This window comes from Nestor notabilis, unplaced genomic scaffold (assembly GCF_000696875.1).
Source record: "Nestor notabilis isolate BGI_N333 unplaced genomic scaffold, ASM69687v1 scaffold4477, whole genome shotgun sequence".
Lineage (NCBI taxonomy): Eukaryota > Metazoa > Chordata > Aves > Psittaciformes > Psittacidae > Nestor > Nestor notabilis.
Window position 1 is genome coordinate 37,888 of NW_009937673.1, and position 22,984 is coordinate 60,871.

General features: G+C 37.3%; 1 protein-coding gene across 1 annotated transcript in view; it reads right to left on the minus strand.

Annotated features, from left to right (window-relative positions):
* MEF2C (myocyte enhancer factor 2C) overlaps positions 1-22,984 on the minus strand; it is a 63,997-nt gene that overhangs the window by 11,312 nt on the left and 29,701 nt on the right. Inside the window, exons 3-6 of the mRNA XM_010018934.1 lie at positions 22,071-22,214; positions 15,215-15,401; positions 14,011-14,058; positions 306-478 (exon numbers count right to left, since the gene is read on the minus strand). Of these exons, the coding sequence (XP_010017236.1) occupies positions 306-478; positions 14,011-14,058; positions 15,215-15,401; positions 22,071-22,214 (552 nt within the window). The remainder of the gene's footprint in view (positions 1-305; positions 479-14,010; positions 14,059-15,214; positions 15,402-22,070; positions 22,215-22,984) is intronic.

Here is a 22,984-nt window from a genome sequence, read left to right on the forward strand (position 1 = left end):
AAACCCAGGAAAGGCTCTTCCAGTTACTAGGAAAGAGAGTGCAGAAGTTTAGACCGTAGAGGACACAGTTCCTATTTTGCAACTCAGTAGAAAAAAGGGAGGAAGTAAACACAACTTCATAAAAGCAGTCGAACAGGCTCTTCCTATATCCTCAGCTCAATGTCAAGCCTTTAGGATAGAGAGAAAGACCAAAAGAGAAAGAATACGGAATGTTATTCTGATTTTAGTCGCTTGAGCAGGCCTTGGAACTCCTAAGTATCTCTTATGTGAAGGAAAGAAAAAAAAGAGCTTTGAAAATGCATTACCACTGATGGCATTGTATTCTTGCTGCCAGGTGGAATAAGCACACGGAGATCTGGTTTACGGTTGTTCATTCCCAAATTCATTGGAGGCGGAGATTTTGCTTGCATATTCTTGTTCAAGTTGCCAGGTGAGACCAGCAGACCTGGTGAGTTGCGGGGGTTGCCATATCCATTCCCTGTTTAGGTAAAATAAAAGAAAAAAAGAGAAGAAGAAAAGAGAGAGAAGGTTTACAAACTCCAAGGTATTTCTTAAGACTGAACACTAAAAATGTCAAATAATAAAAAAAAAAAAAAAAAAAAAACCAACCAAAAAAACCCCAGGGTAAATACCTGTGCCATGTAACATACCTTTATAGGAAAATACAACACATGCCATGTTTTCTTATCTCTACATGCCCATGTATAGGGCCTGTAGGGACAGGACAACAGAAATGGCTTTAACCTGACAGAGGGGAGACTGAGATGAGCTCTTAGGCAGAAGTTCTTCCCTGTGAGGGTGGTGAGGCCCTGGCACAGGGTGCCCAGAGAAGCTGTGGCTGCTCCATCCCTGGCAGTGCCCAACGCCAAGCTGGATGGGGCTTGGAGCAACCTGGTCTAGTGGAAGGTGTCCCTGCCCGTGCCAGGGGGTTGGATGAGCTTTAAGGTCCCTTCCAACCCAAACCAGTCTGTGATTCTATGGTCACTGGAATAACTGGTGTTAAAATGTTTTCACTCAGGGCAGCTGATATCTCAGTGATGTGCTGAAAATAACTTCGTTATATGACTCTTGTTTACTGCACTATGGTATATAGCACAATACACTGCACTCAAAGCAGCCAAGACCTATTCCCCTTACAAGAGAATCAGGATAATCAGGCAATCTTATGGCTTGAAAAATGTCAAAGCTATGCTGTGTTTTCTCGATAGCTACAAAGGATTCTGCCTTGCCTGACTCAGCCCTTTCCAGGTCATGATTTTGTTTTGTTTTTATACAAAGGATTTGTGTAGAAAGGCTATAATTTCCAGAAGAGGCAGAGAGAGGACTAGGAAGATTCTTGAGTTTTTCTGGCTCTCTTTCACCACACTTTTTGGACCTGATTCTGTCAACACAAAAGTCAATGGGAGCAAGAGCATAACCTTATTTGGAAAACACCACCCTATCTTTCATCCTCATCTCCCTGCTGCTTTCTGCATGCCCCAGGAACAATTCTGACAGGCAAATGCTTCATTTGCCTTTTTCAGAAAAGGGTTCTCTTCTCTCACCATGTAGTACTGACAACTGTATATCTGTAAGGTTACTGACCTACCGGTCTACTGAAAATGAGACATTCATATTTCATGTGCGTAATTTCACCTCCTTGCCATGCAAAGTCTGGGGAAAGAGAGACTCCCTAGTATAGCTTTGGACTTCTGCTGGAGAAGAGAAACTGCTCGGTCATAGAGAGGGAATAGCACGAAAACTAGTACAGAAAGAGGGAACTTTCACAGATAAATACCAAAAAAGCCAATGCTAGGGAAGGCTTTCTGTTCTGTGCTCGTTTTCTGTTCACAGCTCGCAAGCTGAGACACACAACCTAGAAACAGTGTGGGAAGAAGAGCTAGTGAGTGTGGCTGAGTCCTGTGAGTCAGAAGCCCTGGACCTTCAAATTCCCTGTGGTTCCAAAGTCAGTGAAGAAGTCAGTATCTCACTGTTTTTCACACATGGAATGGGGTTTACAGCCCTAGAGGACATGAATGGATTATGGAATTAAATTTCATAAAGTCTATGATGTGGGTATAAAAATGACAGTACACGAGAGTGAATCTGTCTAGATTCGTTAGGATAACGAGGTGTGTCCAAGCATGACTAACATTAAATCATGCTACTAATTTGCAAGCACGTCAGCTAATTGTACTTATCAGATCAGCAAAATCCATGAAAAATAAATGTCAAGAGCTCTTAAATACAAAAACAACAGTCAGGCTCTGAAAGACCCTGAACTGTGAACATTAGACTTAGAACAAAGGAAAAGTATCACAAAGTGCCTGACTTCCATATTTGCGAGGTACCTTGAGTCACAAGTCTGGTCTGGCTTTTTTATTCTCATGGTTTTTATTATCATGTTGCCCTCAGCCTTTGTAAATAGGAATTAAGATGAAAAGTTAGAAGCACTCCGATAATTTCAGAGATTTTGTATTAAAATATTTTTCATAGTTAATCTTATTGTTTATGTCCTTAATACTAGTTAGTGAGATAAAATGAGTTAATGAAAAAAGGGTATTTTTACACTTATCAAGCTAAAATAGCAGAACACTGTCAAGAATTTTCCATTTTGTGTCAGTAGGCTGGGTTTTTTAAATGAACATTTGCTCTCAACGTGGATTTGCTACATATTGTGCTCCAGTTAGCACTATGTTTTACCAGAGGCAGCGAAATTGTAAGGGCCATTTCAAATACACAACAATATTTTCTTCTATAAAATTCAGTGCCTTTTAAAAGGTGATCTGTTACATATGGAATAGCAAAAAACTAATGCTGTGGGGAACTGATCGAAAGAAGAAACTGAAGCAAAGTAGAGTTTCTCTGGTGCTGGTTTCATACAGGATCTGTTTTACCAACAGGAAGTAAAAGTGTCTTGTGAAATCTGTTGTATGACAAGCATTTGTTCAGAAAGCAAAAATGAAGCTTTTTGAAGAAGCAATATATTTTTTTTAGTTCTACAATATACAATCTAAGATATTTAACTTAACAGCACACACTGTAATCTGTATGTTTCTATGGCTGTGATTTTCTGAGAATAGAAACCTTTAAAAGAAAAAACTCCCATTTTCTACGTGAAATTTACTTTATATAATTCACTATTAAGTATTACGGGAAAGAATGCATCTGTATAAAACTTTTCAGAAACTTTTGCCTGACGTTTATGTTATTTACCTACTGATGTAAAATATTTTGGTCTGTGATAACGTTTCTGACATTTATATTTTTAGAACACTAAATTATTTTTAAGAACTACTGCAATCTTCTCTTTACCAGTAGATTTCTGCTGTTCATGGCACATTATGCCAGCTAGCATTTTGGAGCCATATAATAATCATTCCTCTTTCCAGCCACCAAATTGTTATTCTTTTGGTATAATGTGGACTCAGGAATGTAAGACTGTGGGCCTTAAACCAATGATACAGAAACCCATCATTTGAAAATCAATGATGAATGCATGCATGTGGTTTATGGTTAAGAAGAGTCTGCATTTAAATCAGCTCTTTAAACCGTATCCTCTTTACTCAGAAAGCTGTGGCCTGCTCTGAGGCAGCTGTCCCACCTTCAGATAAATCCACTGAAGAGAATGGCCTCATTTACATTCAGAGGCAAAAAAAAATAATAATGTATAAGACTTCTAATATACAAATTAAACCTTCCTTCATCCTATACTTTAAAATTACACTCTGCCTGGACAATTATCAATTTAGATGTGACTGTATGCAGAACATCGCATTCCACTATCCACTTGAAAGCACAAAAATTATATGTCATGTATGAATGGATTTCCTGATTATAGATTATAAGAAAATGAAAAACAGATGGATTTTAGAGCAAGTTGGCTTTACATTTTTATTTGGTTAAAAGCCATATTTTTGCTGGAATAGAACATTTTTAAACATTACGGATATAACTCGTAATGCATAATGAAAATAAAAACAGTAGATGCACAAGTTTTAAAGGGCATATGTCAGAATCTGCAAATTTACAGCATTTTCAATTCAAGAAGTTTTCAAAGAAAATTATTTTTCCTCGTGTTGTTTGTTTTACTGACTTGAAAGAGTAAAAATATTTTACATAGAAAAGAGCTTGTTTCTAGACGAACTAGTGGAGCAGCACGTGCCATGTAACGCAGTGCCAGACTTTGTATTTGGACTAATGGCAGAATATAAAGACAAATGCTTTCTGAGCATAGAATGCTCTTCTTGGGCGTGTTCCCATATTCTGCATTTAGGCACAAGTGCCATTGACTTTAGAAGGAATTCTGTCCAAGTACAGACTGCATGATTAATCCCTGCAATACCACTTCATGAAAACATCCAGAAAAGTTATTTTTGTGCTCCAGTAGTTACTCAAGAAGAATTATTAAAAAAAATAATCATTTACTCATGAAAAACCATGATTTTAACAAACATTACAAGTTCATATACTACTCTCTCAAATGGTCACTTTAATGTTTTAAGAATTTAATGGTACAATTAGGGCACAAGTTTATTTAGGACAGGACAGAGAGCGAAGTTTACTTCTCCTTTTTTATCCTCTGTTAGTAACACCTGTACCTTACATGCAGTTTTGGTCATTGCTGTTATAATAGTTGCAATTCTTGACATTTTGAATTAGGGCAAAAATTCTACACTGGGCATTTAAACCAGGAAAATTGCCACGTGCTAAGGTAACACAAACGAGGAAAGAATAATTTATTTCCATATCTCTCAACATTCTTGAACAGCATTGTCATGATTCTTTAAGTCTAGAAAATTCAGAAAATTTTAGTATTTTGTTTTCTTGAAATTTTTAACCTATCATGTCCCAACTTGTTTCTTTTTGATTTGTGATTTGAAAGATAAAAAAATAAAAACAAACAAACCTGAATGAAAAAAAACCTATGGTAGTCCTGGAAGAATGAAAAACGAGACATGCAATTAACATTTCATTTCTTTAATCTCCCTTTTATTTACTCTAATGCTTTTCACTGACCCTATGTTTTGAGAATTTACAAAATTTTTAGCAACATGATATGCCTACCTCCCACTTATTTTAGTAGGAAAAGTGCTTTCAGATTCTCAAAGGAGTTTCAATAAATATTAATGGTCATTTCAAGTTTCCAACAAGTATATGCTCTTGCTTGTGGAAATTATAGTAATTCTTCCAAGAAGAAGAAATGCACACCATTTCATGGAGGATTCCTGCTTCTTACTGGGTTATATTAAATGCATATGCCTTATATATGTCATTATGACTAACTGCTAAGCCTATCAAAAAGAATGTTAAATTTAAAAAGAATCTGTATAAACATGAAAGCCAACTATATTACAATTTACCTCCACTTCAAAATATATGTATATATAAAAGAATCAATGCAGAAATAGAAATTTAGTTAAATTCACACCCAGTTTTGTACCAGAATTTTTTTTTTTTTGAAGAATGGGAAGAGAATGAAAAGTATGTCAACAACTTTTTTTACAGTTTTAGAAATCATATAGAAATAATGTTAATAAAAAGGTAAAGATTCCTACAACAGTATAAGACTAAGATGGTATCCAGGTCTCCCTGTAACTCATTCTTTCCTGCCATGCAGGTTGTATAACTGTCAGTGGGAATTTCTTCCTCTTTAAGCCTAAAGCTATGTAAAGGCAACCAATGGCAATACAGTTGTCAAAATTATTTCTAAACCTTGGGCTAGTGCCATATAAAATCTGGAACATCCTTACAATATACTTTATGTGAGCCATTTGCAGATGCACACAGCTACTGTTGCTAAAAGGCACGTGTATCCCATACTGCAGCAACTGGGGTCAGATTTCACAGAATCACAGAATCACAGACTGGTTTGGGTTGAAAGGGAGCTTAAAGCTCACCCAGTTCCAACCTCCTGCCATGGGCAGGGACACCTTTCACTAGGCCAGGTTGCTCTAAGCCCCATCCAACCTGGCCTTGAACACTGCCAGGGATGGGGCAGCCACAGCTTCTCTGGGCAACCTGTGCCAGGGCCTCACCACCCTCACAGGGAAGAACTTCTTCCCAAGAGCTCATCTAAAACTATATTATCTCTTTCTTTCAGGACAGAGATAATGCTTCTCAGGCAGAAGCTGAAAGCAAAGAAGTGGCTTTTTGGCCATTTAACGCAGAACACACTGCAAAACACACCTCTGGAAATCTAAGGACATGACATGAATCTGGGAGGGTAGAAATCTTAGATGCTTTTTCAGTCAAATGGAGAAATAGATGAGTTTATTTAGATGTAGAATGAAAGACCATGAGAACAGAAACCTGACCTGTGTATCGCAGACCATTAAGTTTTATGCAAACACTTTACTGCTGAGTCAAGTGCATAACTAAGTACATGGCACTCACCAACACTGTGGTTATGTTTTGTGGCTATAATAGGATCCATATTTAAACGTTTCTGAAGTAGTTCTTGCACCAAGTATACTTCCACTTTAGGAGTTTACACCTTAGTAAAATAAATGTAAATGTGGCACCTGACTGCCTACAGAATTTGCCTGTGGCTACCCACATAAGGAACTGTGAGCAATCTTTCAAAACATTTCTTATTGCAGGTAGGTTTCCCAATCTGCAGGTAGGTATTTCAGCACATCTCTGGACTCCCTCCTTGCAACCTTTGGAATAGGGCTACATCTCCGAGGGTCTGTAGCAAATCTTACACTGAGGGAAGGGGGAATGCTCTTCCTTCTTCAAGGATGATCATCCTTAATCCTCCCTAAGTTGCAATTATTGAGAAAAAACACTTAAGAAAATTACATAGTGGTTCTCAGTTTTGTGCTTTATAAATATGACGTATTTATGTAGTTCAAACGCATGGGCACTGCACAGTGGGCATTAGAATGATATTCCTGTGCTACAAATTCTTAAGGTCCAAATAAAATCTCAGGGATCAGAGAGTCATTTAAAAATGCTGTTTACCATGGCAAAACATCTGCCCTGCCCCAGCCTCATGTGTGGTAGCTGGTACCATGAGGATCAGATAGAGGGTGATGTCCCTGACCTTGTGTAGTGCTCCCCACTCCTGTTCACGTCTGCAAAGGTTAGTCCATGCTCTACACTAAGGTTTAGACTAGTAGGCGAGGTCAACACCAAAACTCACGCTCATCTGAAATTTAGCTTGTGCAACAACTTTTCCAAAAGTCTTGCAGTAACTGGCATAGGCCTGATCTCCATGTGTGCAGCGTGCACAAATCCTATTTGGTCCTCATCTATCTGAGACAAACCCCTCTCCAAAACATGTTTTCAGGACTTAGCTGGCCTCTTACAACTGTAAGTTAATTCTTATTCCAGTAAACCAATTAAATAATGCATATTAGGAGCATGTATCTTTCTCCCTTTTGTATGCTAGCTGAAATGATGCTTCATTCTAGTGATATTTATGCAAAAAACAAGCTGTATTTTTCCTTTTTTTTTTTTTTTTTTTAATATATATGAGCTGTTCTAGAGTAAAAAGAAAGGGAAAAAACCCACCTGACAAGTTTTAAAGAAAACTATATTACTGAAAAATATAAGCTTTTCTAAAGATATACAGGAGAAAGACTTCTTGGGACGAGTAGACTTATCTCCCCTCCTGACTGCCTGAGTGAGAGCCTTTGACAAATTATCTGCTTTTAACAAATTGTTTGCTGATGACAAATAATTCCTTTTTCTTTTTTTGGGTGCTTGAAATCAACTATTGCTTTGGGGAAATTGCTTTTTTAACAGAAAATATTTCAAGACAAGAAGTAATTCCAAGTATAAACTGAACACATTATTTGAAAACAATGTACTTGCTTCCCCAAAGAAACTTTAGAAATAACAGTGGGGGTTTTTTGTTTGTTTGTTTTTTGTTGTTGTTTTGGTTTGGTTTGGTTTGGGGTTTTTTGTTTGTTTTTGTTTTTTGGTTTTTGTTTGTTTTTAACATATAGCTAAACTGTTGGTTTTTGTTAAATGCACAATTACTGAAAAATAATCAGTGGATAATTTAAACTCAGTGTCAGGAAAGTTTCAGGACTACATATACTAAAGGCAAATGATACATACTTCAAGTTTAAACTTACCAATGTTATTAGAATAGATATACACATAGAAGGAAAGTGTTTTGCACATATATAATACTACTTAGATTTGTTTTGAAAAGAAAAAGACAGTAACTGACACATCCTTATCCCTCTGGCTTTCGTTTCTGGGAGACTGTTCCAACTGCTACCAGAGGAAAAATCAGCTTGCAAGAGATTTGGAAAACAAATGGAATTTATGGACTTAATATCTTACTTAGGGAATCATGTTAAAAGTTAAAAATCAGGGGTCACATTACTGAATACGGCCAGGCGCTTCCATATGTGGCTGCAGTCCCAGCTTCCAGAGGTTAAAAGCATTTCTTGCGTTCTTTCTCAGAGCAAAGTCAATGCTGCATTCCAGATCAGGAGGCATCAACTGGCTCTTTCAGGACAGGCATGAAATCCAGATGTTTGCTAATTTGCAATGCCTTCTTCTATATTCTGAATTTGAACAAGAATATGGATTGAAGTGTGTAAAACAAGCCAGTGTGGTGTCTTAATGAGCAAAAACGGACAGACGAAAATCGCAGTGAAATCTTTGTCTCACTGATGTGAAGCATAAAATTCCCCCAGACTTCACAAGAGAAAGGATTTTATCTAAAGAATCCAAATTATTCTTGAGGAGCATTTGAAACTGCTTGTCATAAAGGAAAATAAGTCAATCATGCCTGCTTTTACAATTCCACTTACAAAGAACCACAGTTTGTATGACTCACTTAATTGTTCATTACATGTGAACTTAGGCCTTTTTCCCTTTCAATCCTTTGAAGCTGTCTCTTTATAAATACAAATATTGAGACACTGTTGATTAAAGAGATGATGAGACAGAGAATAACTAAATAAATTAGTAAGTCAACACTTACACAACTGATGGAAACCTAATAAAGGCCAAATTTTCACAGATTTTCACTGAGGTCTACTCAGTTTATGTGGGTGTCTGCCTTGGTAAGAGTTCATATGAGTCAGGTGAAAATACATGCGTCCAGACTTTGCATATGACACCCATTGCCAAGATATTTTTGATTTTTACATGGACAGCAGCATCCATCCTTTCAAACGCACCCTCAAAGTTTGACTGATGTGATTTTTACCTGTATGAAGAAAGATTGAATGAGGTGTATAAAACAGATCAGTTGCTTAGGGCAGAAATAGGACTTAATTTTGGAAAGGCCTGTGTTGCTGCCTACACAGATATGAAATTGAGGTACCGTTACATAGACAATTTCATTCATACTGTGTATTAGAGCTGTCAGACAAGTTCTAGTGTTCTTCCTGATTTATGATAAATCTCCTGTCTATAGGTACTTCCCTTAAAATGCTGAGGGGAAAAAAAAGCATGTATTTTCCTTATATGGAGGAAAGCTTGGAAAAGAAACACTTAGTGGCATAATGTGAGTGCAAAATGAGAAAAGGTGAGCTGTTATGTTTTCTATTTCTTATCCTCCTCTATGGTTTTAAGCCAACCTGCCAATTTACGAATTCTTATTGTTTGGATTTGGCACTATTGCATCACAAGCTCTGTTATGAATGACTGTATGTTCTTTCTTTTGGACTGTAAACTTCCTTGGACAGGAACTACTGTTTACTATACTACTGTACCGCATCTTGCCCAATCTTTGGATCAGAGGTCTGTGGGTGGCTGCACTCATCAAGTAATAAGGGAAGGGCAATGACTTTCCATGCTTTCCCTGGCAAATCCAGTCCTAACAGGTTGCCCATAAACTGTGGTTTGGGAATCATTATTCCAAGCACACTTGTTTATTTAACATATTCCACACTTGAAGAGTAAGAATTATTTTCTCTTGACTATGCCAAGCATTTCAGGGCACAGTGAAGAATATTTATGTAACCTTTTTATTTATTTTTTTTTAAATTTTTAGTATTAATTTGCTTATTTATAGTTTCAAAAGACTAATGCAACTAGGTGCCTTCAAAACCCTTGCTTATTTTTGGTACTGCTTGTAGGTTTATTTGGGCAGATTGCTTCTTTTTAGTAAATCATCCTTTTTGAGGAGATGATACAATCCAGATCGCTTCTACCCTGAGGGGTTTTGAATTAAAAGACGCTACTATTACATGTATTCCCATGTGGCTTGAAATACTAGTAGAATATATAATGTGTTCACCCACAGTCACTACATGACCAAGAAAGAAAAATGAGCAGGAAAGCGCTAGCAAATTATGATATTGCCTGGCAGACCCAGAACCTCAACCCTTCTTCTCGGAAGATGAGAAGGCAACTGTTAGCTTGTGGTTAATTTCCAGGAGGAAATGACTGGCTGATGATTTATAGGTAAATATGGGATGTTATTAAAAAGACACGGGATGAATTAAAAAGACATGGGATGCACTACTGATCTTTTCAGTTTCTAATGATTTTAAAGAACAGGTTTGAGAATACTTGATTTAAAAAGAACAAGCACTTAGTCCCTTGGCCAGCAGTTGCAGAGTCCTTTTGAATAACTTGCTCCTTTAGTTTAGTTTAACGTCAAGATGGAGGCAGTACATAAACCAAATAATGAAACAAACAAACTACAGAAAGTGAAAAAATGATTAAAGCAAGGATTTTTAGTATTATACCCATCCTGGCTTTGAAACTGGAGATTTAATTTTTCCTTTTTACTATTTATAGCAGTTTCAAAAGTAAAGAAATTATTTTGATTTAGGTGGGCTTTGTCCATTCAAAAGAAAACTTGATTATAAAATGCATAATGTCATAATCCCAAAACCATATAAAAATGAAAAATGTAACTCAGTCTAAAAATATAGCTCAATTTGAAAACCAAAAGTTTAAAGTCAGACGCAATGATGTTGCCCAATACTGTTGTATTTTGGTTTTAAAATTCTTGAAATATTTTTAATATTTTGATCTTTTATCAGACTTTTAACATAAATATTGCACAACTGCATAAAACTGGAGTTCAGATAATTTACAGTAGTAAAACTTTGAAGGCATTATTTATTTCTGGTTAAGTTACTGTTATGTGGTTTTGTTAAAGACTACACTCCCTAAAAATTAAAAGAACTGCACATAGCAACCAAGGTACATGTCACTTCGTCTTCATATTAGTTATGGTATAATCTAGAATGGGTTTGGAGCATACAGATTTGGGTACAGAAAGTTATCGTTCTCTCTTTCAATCAACAGCCTCTGGTTTGAGAGAATAGTGCCAGACACTGCTGTATTTATAATTTAGAAACTATCCTAAATGTGAAGTTCACCCCTATTTTGTTGGCAGTTGCTACTATGACACAATAGAAACTATTCAGTGTTTGGCTAGGAACAAATTTACTTTAACAAACCTGAGATAAGCTTGGTTTAACTTAAAAATATCACTTACGGTAGTTAGTTATGTAGTATAATAAAGAAGTAGTCAGCTTTTGTAAGTTCTATTTATGTCTTGGGTTGACTCCCGAGATAAATTGTGGATGATTCCAGGGTTATTACTTCAAAAAATCCAAACCAACAAAATAATAGACTTCTAAAACACAGGCTTAACTAATATTTTTCCATTTTGATAGTGCAGTTATAATTCAATTTTCTAAAGTAGTGCAGAAACTGAGGACTGGTGTTAGTAATCAAAAGTAGTTTCATTTTGTAATGGCAGAAATGAAACTCTTTAGACTCTTCTTCTTGGAGCATGTTATTTTGAATATATGCTATTTTTGGACACTGCAGAAAAATGCAAATTCATAATGCTCTAATTTGGCTAGAAATACGAACCCCAACAGATTAAACCACACGATCATGCTACCAGCTTCTAAGATGCCAAACAGAAGAAAACACAGAGGTCTCTGTTTTTTTGTGAAGAATGATGAACAAAGAGAACTTTTGATGTTTATTCTTCTACACCCTAAAGAAAGAGAACTGTCCAAAATAGTGCCATTGTGAAATGGTGCAACCAAGACAGAGGAGTCAACCTTATAGAGACCTTTTCATCTTCCTTCAGCCCTGTATCAAATTCTCCCTTCTGCGCTGCATTGAAGAGATTTAGAAAACACTTCTTTAATGGTGTTTAAAGCTCTTATTGCCAGATAAAGAACAAAGACTATTCATACAATTAAATATTTATGATGCATTCCTAGCAATGCCCCTTATATACGTGCCCCTCAAATCAATAGTCTGCTCCAAAGTTACATTGCTTGAGAGCTTAATGCACAACACTGTGTGCAGGAAATACAAATTCTTAATTTATGAGTAAATAATCAAGCTATACCCCTTCCTATGCTTATATATGCTTTTAATATATTTCCATGAAAGAAAAAATATACTTAGAATATAAATTTTTGACTAGCCTACTGATATACAGATTTTATTAAGCACCAGAATTATTAAGCCAAATGCATGTGTTGACGAACTTTTACCATTTGCCCCATTTAAAAGACAACACTGCCTTCTTTACTGATCGCTTTCCAAAGTCTTTTTAGAGGAGCAAGGAAACCAGTATCAAGGCGATGATATTTCTTATTAAGTCAGTAGAGGGAGCCCCTCAATAGGGCAATCCATTTCCTATCTGAGCCCCTCCGTTGCTGTTCCTGAAGTTACACACGAGGTTAAAAGTAGATGAAATGTGAACATCACCAGAATGAATCTTTCTTTAGCTGTGTTTCGCAGGCTAACAAAAGATAATGAAAAAAATCATAATTTTCTATTGTGCTTTCTTTTTTGTTTTTTTTTTTGAGAACAAAGGAGACTAACAGCTAAGTTGTCGTGGCCTGCTTCCCCTACTCCTAAATTAACACAGAATGACCCCTCAAAGCTTCAGCATGCGTTTAAAGTGCCTTTCTGACACAGTGCAGTGCAGCTTCAATTCTACTACAAGCACAACACACAAACATCTGTGACTCATCTACGTGTGAAGATAAAAGGGGTGGGGTTGTCTAATGTGGGATAAGAAGAGCCAAGAAAGAAAAGATCACTATATCCAGCATTTCTTTATAAGTAATTTTATATGACAATGTCAGAATCTGCACATATATCAGCTCCAGTTTATAGTGCACAAAATGGATCTTCCAACTATTTTTCCATACAGTTCTTTCGGAGAGCAGTTAACCCAGTAAAATTGGATGTGCTCCATATTTTACCACTCAGCTTATTTTCTTCGAACATATGTGTTTACTTCTCAAACTGAAAAAAGTAATCTTGTCATTGTCTTTTGTAATCTGTATTTGCAATAATGCAACATTGCTGACATTGCTAACAAACCACTGAGTTTACTGAGCAAAGGGGACTACTCTGACAACATTGCGTTGATAACACAGACCTTAGCAAGTACAGTTCTCATTAACTCTGTGGAAGCAGGACTAAAGGGGCTAATCTTTTTCTCTGAATGGGTATTTTGAAAATCCTTTCCCTGTTGTGTACCAAAGCACTTAAGCAAATACGTAAAACTAAGCTTAAGTTAATTACTGATTATTTAAGTAAATGCCAACAGATTTTGCTGACTAGCAATGTTCTTAGAGAAGGGGCTTGAAACCAGATCTGTGCTCAGTAGACTGAAGCCTAATGAGTGACTCAATATTGAAAACTTTACTTGAGACTAAATTCATAAAACCAAACCCCAGTACCACTACAGTCAATGGAATAACTCCCTCTGACTTAAAAAGGGTCAGCATTTCTGACACTTGCCTCAGCGGGAGTTTTGCCTAAACAGGGCTATGCAAGGGACCCAGAAGTTTTTACAGAAGGGCTAATGTGAAAGAAAGACATTTGTGTCTGTGGAATTTGTTGAGGTGCAAGATTTCTGACATTACTGAAAACAAACCTCTTCCTACTAATAAGGGAAGCACAAATATCAATTCCCCACCCCCATCTGGGGGAAATAAACGCATGCCAACAACTTTATAATATTCCACCTCCAATATGGAGCTATTTTAGGACTCTGTCTTTGAAGGAAGTTCTTTGTTCACTCAGAAAAATAAATATAAATGATTTTCTCTTTACCTGCACTGGTGCCTGCACCGGTTGTGAGGTCCCCACCCATCAGGCCACCTAGGGGGTTGAAATGAAATACTACAAATGAGCATGATAAATTATAAAAGGCAAACATTCAAAACATTTTCTCTAACTTCAAACAGCCCGCTCCACTACCCACTACTGTTTTCCTCTTACTTCAGCAGGTGTCAGGTCAGACCCATAATCATAAAATTGTAATGCTTTAAAGTTACTCATACGAGACGTTTGCCTTTCAAGGACAAACAAAATATGCAGTACACAACATTTCATTATTTTATTTTCATACTTCTACAGCATGTGAAAAAATCAATTTATATTTGAAAGGTATGTATAGCAGTCCTTCATCTGAAAACTCTTCAGCTCATCATCACTCAGAAAAGCAAAGGTTTCCACATAGGATTAGGAGGAAGAGACTTGAAGGTTCCTGGATCAGAACATAACTGAGAAGCTGTAATATGTATTTATACAGCTTTTAATTTTGATTTCCTCAGCCTTTCATAGACATTAACTCTAAGGATTTTTAAAACTTCTCTTTGCACTTGTGGACCTCAAATGGTTCTTTGAACTTGGTATACTTAAGGATCTTGATTTTGCTTTAGCCAGACAGATTGAATGAACTTAATCCCCATCTATCCTATTCAGAGGTTAGCCCTCATCATCACTAGAGTGAAGCACAGCCTCTTGTTATACAAGGCACCCAAGTACAGAGCTTAACTAACATTAACCCATCAAGGAACCTGTGAATGCACGACCAGTAATAAATTCTGTATTTAACCTCTGGACTGATGATTTAAGGAATGCGTGTCCTATTTTACTTGCTTCAACTTGTTTGTGTTGGCTACGTTTTCTCCCTCTTAAACTTTATAGTATAGTGAGTTCGTGCACGACTTAAGTAGACAGGTTGCCATTTTATGAAACAGCAAATTGTCTGCCCTTTTATCCTTTATTGATTTCCTTTAATCTTAGTCAATACTCAGCTTTTTCTAGAACTCTTTTTTTTTTCTAAATTGGGAGTAGAAACCCCTTTGGCTCTTTTGATTTTTTTCAACACAGCAATTTTGGACAAACTGTTATGACTGGTAAAAACAGAGTTCTTGTTTCTCAGAGCACAGTTGTACAGATTAAAGTAACCTAAGGCAGACAAGTAGCTGATTAAAGCTCATTTAAAGGGATGACATTAAACAGAGCCTACCTGTGTTACCTGCACTCGGAGGCCGATGTGTCACACCAGGAGACATGCTATTTCTTTGCAAAGAAGGATGAGCCAGCGGCAAAAGGTTGGGGTTTCCCAGCGAGCTGACTGGGTTACTGTATACCAGACTGTTGTGGTTGGACACTGGGATAGAAACTGGCATTTCAAAGTTTGGTGGTGGAACAGCCTGTACGAGCAAAAAAGGGAAACAAAGACGAGAATAGTACAGAAGCACAACAGCCTTCAAGTACAGTTTCTCTATATTTAGTTCAAATATTTTGTAGTTGGTGGTTAAAATATTTACGCTTGCCCACCCCCCCCCCGCCCTCAAGAGTCAACAGAAGTGTTTCAAAAAAGTTACCAAGGCTTTTAAATATGATTCTTTCAAATCATGATTCCATTTTCATTTAATGCAGATTGCACATTCTCTTCGTAATAACTGCAAATATTTATTCTTTTTTTTCCTTTAGTTTAAAACAAAATCCTACTTTATGAAGCTTGATCCCAAATCACGTTAAAGGCATGAACACAGTAAATTACTTTTTTAAAAGTTTCTATCTTAGCTTGGAGGGGCTTAAAAGAAAGAAAGTTCTACTCAGGGACAGGTAGCAAATACAAGAATTTTAGACAGACACTAGTCTTTGGGTTCTTTGTTGGGTCTTTTTGGTGTTTTATTTTGTTCATAACTGAACATATTTTTTGTTTGCTTGGGTTTTTTTTTTGTTTGGTTATTTTTTTCAGGGTGGTAGTGGTGTTCAGTCACATCTTTCCAATATACTGCTTTCATGCTTTAAGGCAGGATCCTCTCCCAAGCCACTTTCCTTCGCAAAAATCCCATTCAAAAAAGAACCAAGTTATGGACCATTCCAACAAAGGGTGTGAGGAGATGCAGTACCTGATTCTCATTACAGTTTTAGAAAGGCTGACTCAGGTTTTCTTGGTTGGTTGGGGTTTTCTTAGGTGGCAGCTGCCTGAATTTCTTTAAAATTTATGACTCTGGTGGCATTGAAATAAATTAGAACTCCATATTTAATCTACTTGTTCTAAAAATATTTTTAAAGTTTTTAAATTTAATTTTTTTTAAAATAATTGACTTATTTTTTTGTGAACGGAGAGAAAATTTTTTTTGAATTACCTGACAGCATTTTGGGTTTGGATTAGACCTCTGAAGGCTCCTTCCAACCCAGACTATTCATGATATGGTTCCATGATTTCAAACATTCAAATACCTCAATGCAAACAAAGTACCCCTTAATTTGCCATTACAAAATCTTGTAAGCTTCAAGCCTGAACACATCAGAAAACTCTTGAAACCAGCTGTGTAACATCTTCAGAGGGAGGAAATCACAGGTTTTAATTTTGCTGTTGGCAGCTGATAGCACTGGTGAGTCTTCAAGGACCTAGAGGGAGGATGTTGAGAGCCATACACATAATCTGCTGTGTCAGGCAGCACAGGCACTCCGACCTTGTGCCACATGCATGTCTCTTCTCTGGCTGGCCAGAACTGTTGGCTGTGCCCTGTGTATTTCAGCTCTGGCCATCCAATTACGGTTATCCTTAAGGTTATTTTTCCCTGTTGTCTCTCCTTTCTAGGGGCAGACATAATTTTGCTCTAAATATAGATGAATCATTTTGCTTAACCACCGAAACACACAGTAAGACTTTAGCTCAGGGCATGATGTGAAGCATACATTACACAAATGCCTTGGGACTTATTTGAAGGTGTTAATTTAGCTCTGAAACCCTTCACGTAGCCTGTGGCCTAGTTTTGTGAGAGGTGGCCATAGCATAATGGATGAGATCAGGCTGGGCACTCGAGATGATGGAACTGCTGGGTTTTGCAGGGATCTGAAACATACTAATGTTTGTGTCTCAGAAATAGAAAAAAAAGACAATAAATTATTATGTGACGAAAAATATAATAGCTGAAGTGTGTTATTTATTTCTCTCAGGAGCAACCCTTTTTTTTCTTGCAGATGTTCTTACAGTTCAAGTCCAGCTTGCTAGCTGCATGTGTGGCTTCTCTTTACAAGAAATTCACAAAGTGCATAGTACAAGGAGTATGGGTGTATGTAACAACTGAGGTCTAGGCTCCTTGGAAATAGGTTCACATAGCATAATATGAAATATTTGATCAGCCTGAAGGTATGTTTTGAAGCAAGACATTCTCTTCACTGTCCACAGAAGGACCCAAGAGGTTCCGAAATCCCCTGTAAGTCAGACATACACGGCTGCTCCTGAAGTCCAAAGTCAACAGCTGCCTTTTCAAAAGGTTTTAGCCAGTGAATTCTCATGAGGATAGATGTCTTAGCTCCACCTGCAGTCTAGTGTAAGACATGCTTAAGCCAACATGGAGCCTCTTGTTGCAGTGTTCAGGGCTGTGGTGGAGATCTTTGTGCCTGATGGCTTTGAGCACATGATCCTGCCTGCTTGAGTGACAGCCCATGTCAGATTGAGTGCCACCCACTGGGGAGCATGTTGCACAATGTCTTCTTCACCTCTGTCATGCAATCTGTGAAACTGGTCCTCTGAGCTTGGGCAGACACCAATACTGCCTGAATTTTCTTAACTTACTTTCCTAAACCTGACCTCTGTCGAGTTCCCTAAGCTAAAACACAAATGCCAACACCCCCACCCCCCAGGCTTGTCTGCTTTCATCTTTATGCTCTGTCTTTCTTCCATGTACAAACAAAACTCTTTGAGGGCTGGAAACTTCTTTTTCTACGTTAGTACGGCGCAAAGGAGCTCCAGCCTCGGTTGGTCTTGTGGCTGCCAGTCTCACTGGTCACCACTGAAACATATAAACATTCCTGAAACAGTTACTCAGATTTCATCCTGTAGGTTTAAAAATATATTTTAAAAGGAGTTATTTTCTCCATTTCTGTAGTAATGGTTTAATTTTCACAATTTTACCTACATCTACTTATGGGGTACTTCATAGGCAATTTTATCAGGGCAAAGTCAGTTTACTCTCCGGCTTTGCAGCACAGCGCATGGAATATTCCAGCTATCTGGAATATAGCAGTTTTTATGTCTTCTCTTCAGTGGTCAAAGATCAGAGAGAGAAGTTTGGATAAAGCACTGGTATTAAACAGCAAGTGTCTAGATACAGACCTGCTCTGGTTGCCCAAATTTTCTGACAGACTTGCATGTCCTTCACCAAGACCTGCAACTTCCTGCAGATTCCCTAGTCATTCTTGGTGGAAAGTCACAGGGCATATCTATTCCAGCTAGACCTGATGGATGTTAAAGCTTGTGAAGCACTTGCGTAATACCTATATTAGTAAATTAAACTTGCCTAGGAACTGAGGCCATCTGAGGCCACACAGCAGTCTGCATCCATACTATTAAGCTTTCCCAACCTCAAAACCATCATGACTACATATAAACTGACAATTGGGAACTTTTCTTGGCCTGGGCTAACAACCAAACAGAGCTAAAACTGTTAGGGTTGTTTGGGAGAGCGTTACTTGGCCAGTGCCAAAAGCATGCCAGGGACTGTTCAAACAATTCAGGGCAGGCATAAGCACCTCCTGCTGCCTTGGTACATTCTTTGCCATTTGTTAATTTACTCACATAGATGAAGCCTTATTTTAAAATATATGTAGTTTGCCACATTTTGCTTCATTTTCTCCCTGTCTTTTCTCCTTTGGACATGATTTCCAAAGAGGGCAGATGGCTCACCTGAGAGGATACCATCAGTGCACAGCACACACTGTGTTAGATGTGTACTCCACAAGCTGTGGTACGTTGTGCAAAGCAAAGTGTTGGGGACTCAAACCCCTTGGAAATTAACGGACCGAACATTCTGTGTTAAATATTATTTTTATCCCTCCCATGTTCAACCAGGACTTCATTTGTTTAGAGACAGAGATACTTATAGCTCCCTTCTAGTTGACTATTTCTGTCTCCTCTGCTTTCATCACTCTTATGAAAATTACAACTGAATGTCTAATTATTATCAGATGTTTAGAACAATATAAATACTTATCCCCAGAAAATTATCTGAGGAAACATTACTGGCCTTAGCTGTAAGGAGCAAAAGCCAATTTTGTTTTCATTTGGCAGCAGCTTTATTATGTTACAAGACCAGGCACAGGCATTGCATTGTTTTATAGATTTTGTAAGTAGTGATTTAATGACTTGACTTGGTGACTTTTTGTTCAATTTTGCTCCCCTCTACCCTCACAACTTTCTTGGGAACCTTTGATGATCACAAGTAAATGAATATAACATCCCTGACTTCTCTGAAGTTACACTGATTTGTACAGTTAAGGATGTTATGGTATGCAGTATAATATACAAAATGTATAGAAAAAATTTCCATTATATTCTAGCTTTGAGCTCCATCTTGCCCATTACATCTTGGTTTATGCCAAGAGAAGCAGCCCTGTTGCATTAGGGGAGAACATCTACTGATTTGTCCTTTTGTGGGAAGCATCTTGATGGAGCACACAGACACTGTGTGAAGTATTCAAAGAAAGGATATCCTGTCTTACGTGAAAAGAAGTGCTAACGTTTTGCAGTTCTGTATCTCTGAAGCGTCTCTGAAGTAATTTCACAAAAAGATAATACACTGTACCTTGTAACATCCCTGCAAGGTTGGAATTCACATTACACCCACAACACAGCTCAGGCAACCAAGTTCATCACCATGTTAATAGCTGAAGTAGGACTATCTTTGAGGTCAAAAGATCAAACGTAATAAAAGCTACCAGAATGAAACTCCATTCATTTTTGGGAGGACAAAAGTGATGTCCCATGTTTATATCAACTGTGTTGTTTCTAATTCCGAGAACTTTCCTAGTTTTATAGAAAAGATGATTTTCCCAAATGCTTGTGGAGGTAAAGAAAGTGATAGAACTCACTACCACAGGAATAAGTTATATTCAGAGGTGGGGTTTTTTTTTAACTTTTTTCATGCCTTAAGATTTCAAATGGTTGTAATATCTGCTACCTTGTTGGATCAAAACAGGTAGCATAAGATAAACAGAGGATCTGAAGGACCATCCCGAACACAGTTTTTAAGATGGGAAAAATGGCTTTGGTTAAATACTATCTGATTGAAATAGTCTCTTTTCAATCAAAAGAGAGTACTTCAATCAAAAGAGATGAAATCTGTCTCTTCTGAACAAGCCAAAGGTCATCCTTGAAAAAGAAAAGGAATGGTAATTGGTAAGATTTTGATGTGACAAAGGGTTAAGCATTCCATCTTATAAGAGTCACCCTAAATGTTGTAGTCATCATTTGTCAAACTGAATTCCATCCTGAGAAACCAAATTCACAGTGAGAGCTTTAGAGCTTTTTCAGTTTGCTTTTTTTTATTTTTTTGTTTTCTTCCTGAGAAAAACAGCTATGCAAAAGAAGCAAATTGAAAGGGAGGTAAAGAAAGAAGAAATATATATGTACTCCTCTCTGATATTTTATACACATTGGGCATCCTTAACCAGTCATTTCAAATACTGATTTATCAAGTTTGGTATCATTCTGGTCTCAAAGAAAATCCTTATTATTATTGTACTTTTTTCAAAAAGACATTTGCCACGATGTGAGAACTTCTTCAAGTTTTAATTGATTTGAGTGAAAATCTTTCTGCTGATAATGAATGGAAAGCATTTACGCTGCATGAGACAGAATATAAACATCCTTAAAAGGCATCCTCAGCTTAGGTAACAAATTTTGTACGCACAATTGGCTAGCACTACAGAAGAGACTTTGCTCATTCTGGGTATAGAGACATCGTTTTTGGCAGCTAACAATACAACCTACATGTGGGAATGAGGTATGAACACAGATCTCTTTCAGAAGAAAGCAGTTACCTCTGCAAATTACATAACCTCCAAACGTCCACACTCTTTTTGTTGGCTTTATAAATGTAGTATTAAACATAATGACCAAGTATTCTCCCCTTGTATGTCTTGTGCAAACAGAACAGCACATGCAGAGTTATTTCTCTTAGATATCTGGCAAGGCATATGACTGATGGTTAGAAATTTTGAATTGGTTAAAACAAAATTTAGCTCATGTTAAAGCATTAAAGAAATGCTGATGAGGTCAAAGCAAATTCTCTGATAAAGCTGTAAAATCACCCCAACACACAAACATGTCTGAATCCTACCATTAGGCTCTCATGCAGTGTTTCTCTGCAGCGAGCAAGTAGCTGTAACCCTTCAGTGCTGCAACCGAGTTTAGCAGAGACGCTTGAGAACTGAAGTGACACACACAGAATGCACTAATTACTATTTATAAAAGAATTTCAGTTCTACATTGCTTTTTCTGTATCACCACAGAAAGTATTCTGTGGGTTTGTTAGCCTGTCCACAAAGAAAGATTTCCACTGTTATTTTTTTAAGTATAATTTGGGCTAGTAGTGTGGTAAAACAGTTCTGTAAATTGAGTGAATATAATGTATATATGTATATTTCACTTCCTACTGCAGGTTTCACCCATAATAGGCTTTGTCTGTGTGTCAGAGGTAGAGACTTGGAAGAAAAATACGTTGTGTGAAATTGTCTGACCACAGTGATTAATTATATGTTGGGCTATTAAAGCCTGTTTCCAGCTGAAATATTTTCCTTAAGAAGCCAGAACTGAAAGGGTTATGGTTTGTTACTGCAGCAGTTACCAGCAGACAGCCATCTAACCTTTGGTACTTACAGGTATTTTATGGCTCTTGATCATATTATCAAATTCTTCATTAATTTTTTTGTATTTTTCTTCAGTGCGTGGGGTGAGAGCGTAAGAGGAGTCAGGATCGGGGCTTTCACAACCTTTGTTTTCTTTCTTGTTCAATGCCTGCCAGGTTCAGAGAAATATCAGAAAGTAAAAAAAATGAAAGGGAGCTCAGAGTACTTACACATAATCTTTGTCTGCTGATCATTAGATCAATATCTTCATTAATTTTTCTGTACTTGTCCTCAGACTCAGGGCTGTGACCTACTGAATCGTCTGCATCAGGGTCTGGGCTGTCACAGCCATTAAGTCCTTTCTTTCTCAAGGTCTGAAATACATAATTTGGAGAGTTCAGTCCTTGACACAGGCTGCAAGAAAGACTCAGCAGTGTTAAGTAACACAAACTGCCCAGCATTGGAAGGTTTTACATTATGCTTTAAGGAAAGAAAAGTGATTAGAGATCCACCACACTGATGCCGTAGGTCTCCAGTTCTGAGTGGCAAGAGGAGACCACACAGACCTCTTTCTTCGTAAACTGGAATCAGTTAATAAAGAATGAAGCTGGCAATCTGGAAAAGCGCGTGTGCTAGTAGCCTCCCCACTCACCCCACTTCTAATAGCATTAAGAGGTTAATATACCCATCCAGAATTGCAATTTATTTTAATACATTTATACATTTGAAATGAATGAACATTAAAAGTGAAGGACGCATACTGTTCACAGTGTAATATCCTGGTATTTTACTTTACTCTAAGGAAAGATGCAGGAGGAAGAAATGAAAAAAAAACACCTTCAATAACTTTAGGAATTCATGTTCTTCACAGAAGAAGGAGGAGTACCTAAATTGAATAAAAGGAATGACATTAGCAATGCTCTGCCATTCCTAAGTGTATGCTTTTAATAGGACAAGAGGGAGGACAGAGCTGCTAATGTGGCTGTGAAATAGTGATTAAGAGCTTCTAGACATGGTGTTTGCTTTTTATTGACTCCAGTTACAGTGCTACAAACGCACAGTGATGAAGCTTAATGTACAGGAAAGAGCACTGCTAAAACTGATGCATAATGAAAAGTCAAACGAGATGAATTTCAGGTTCAGC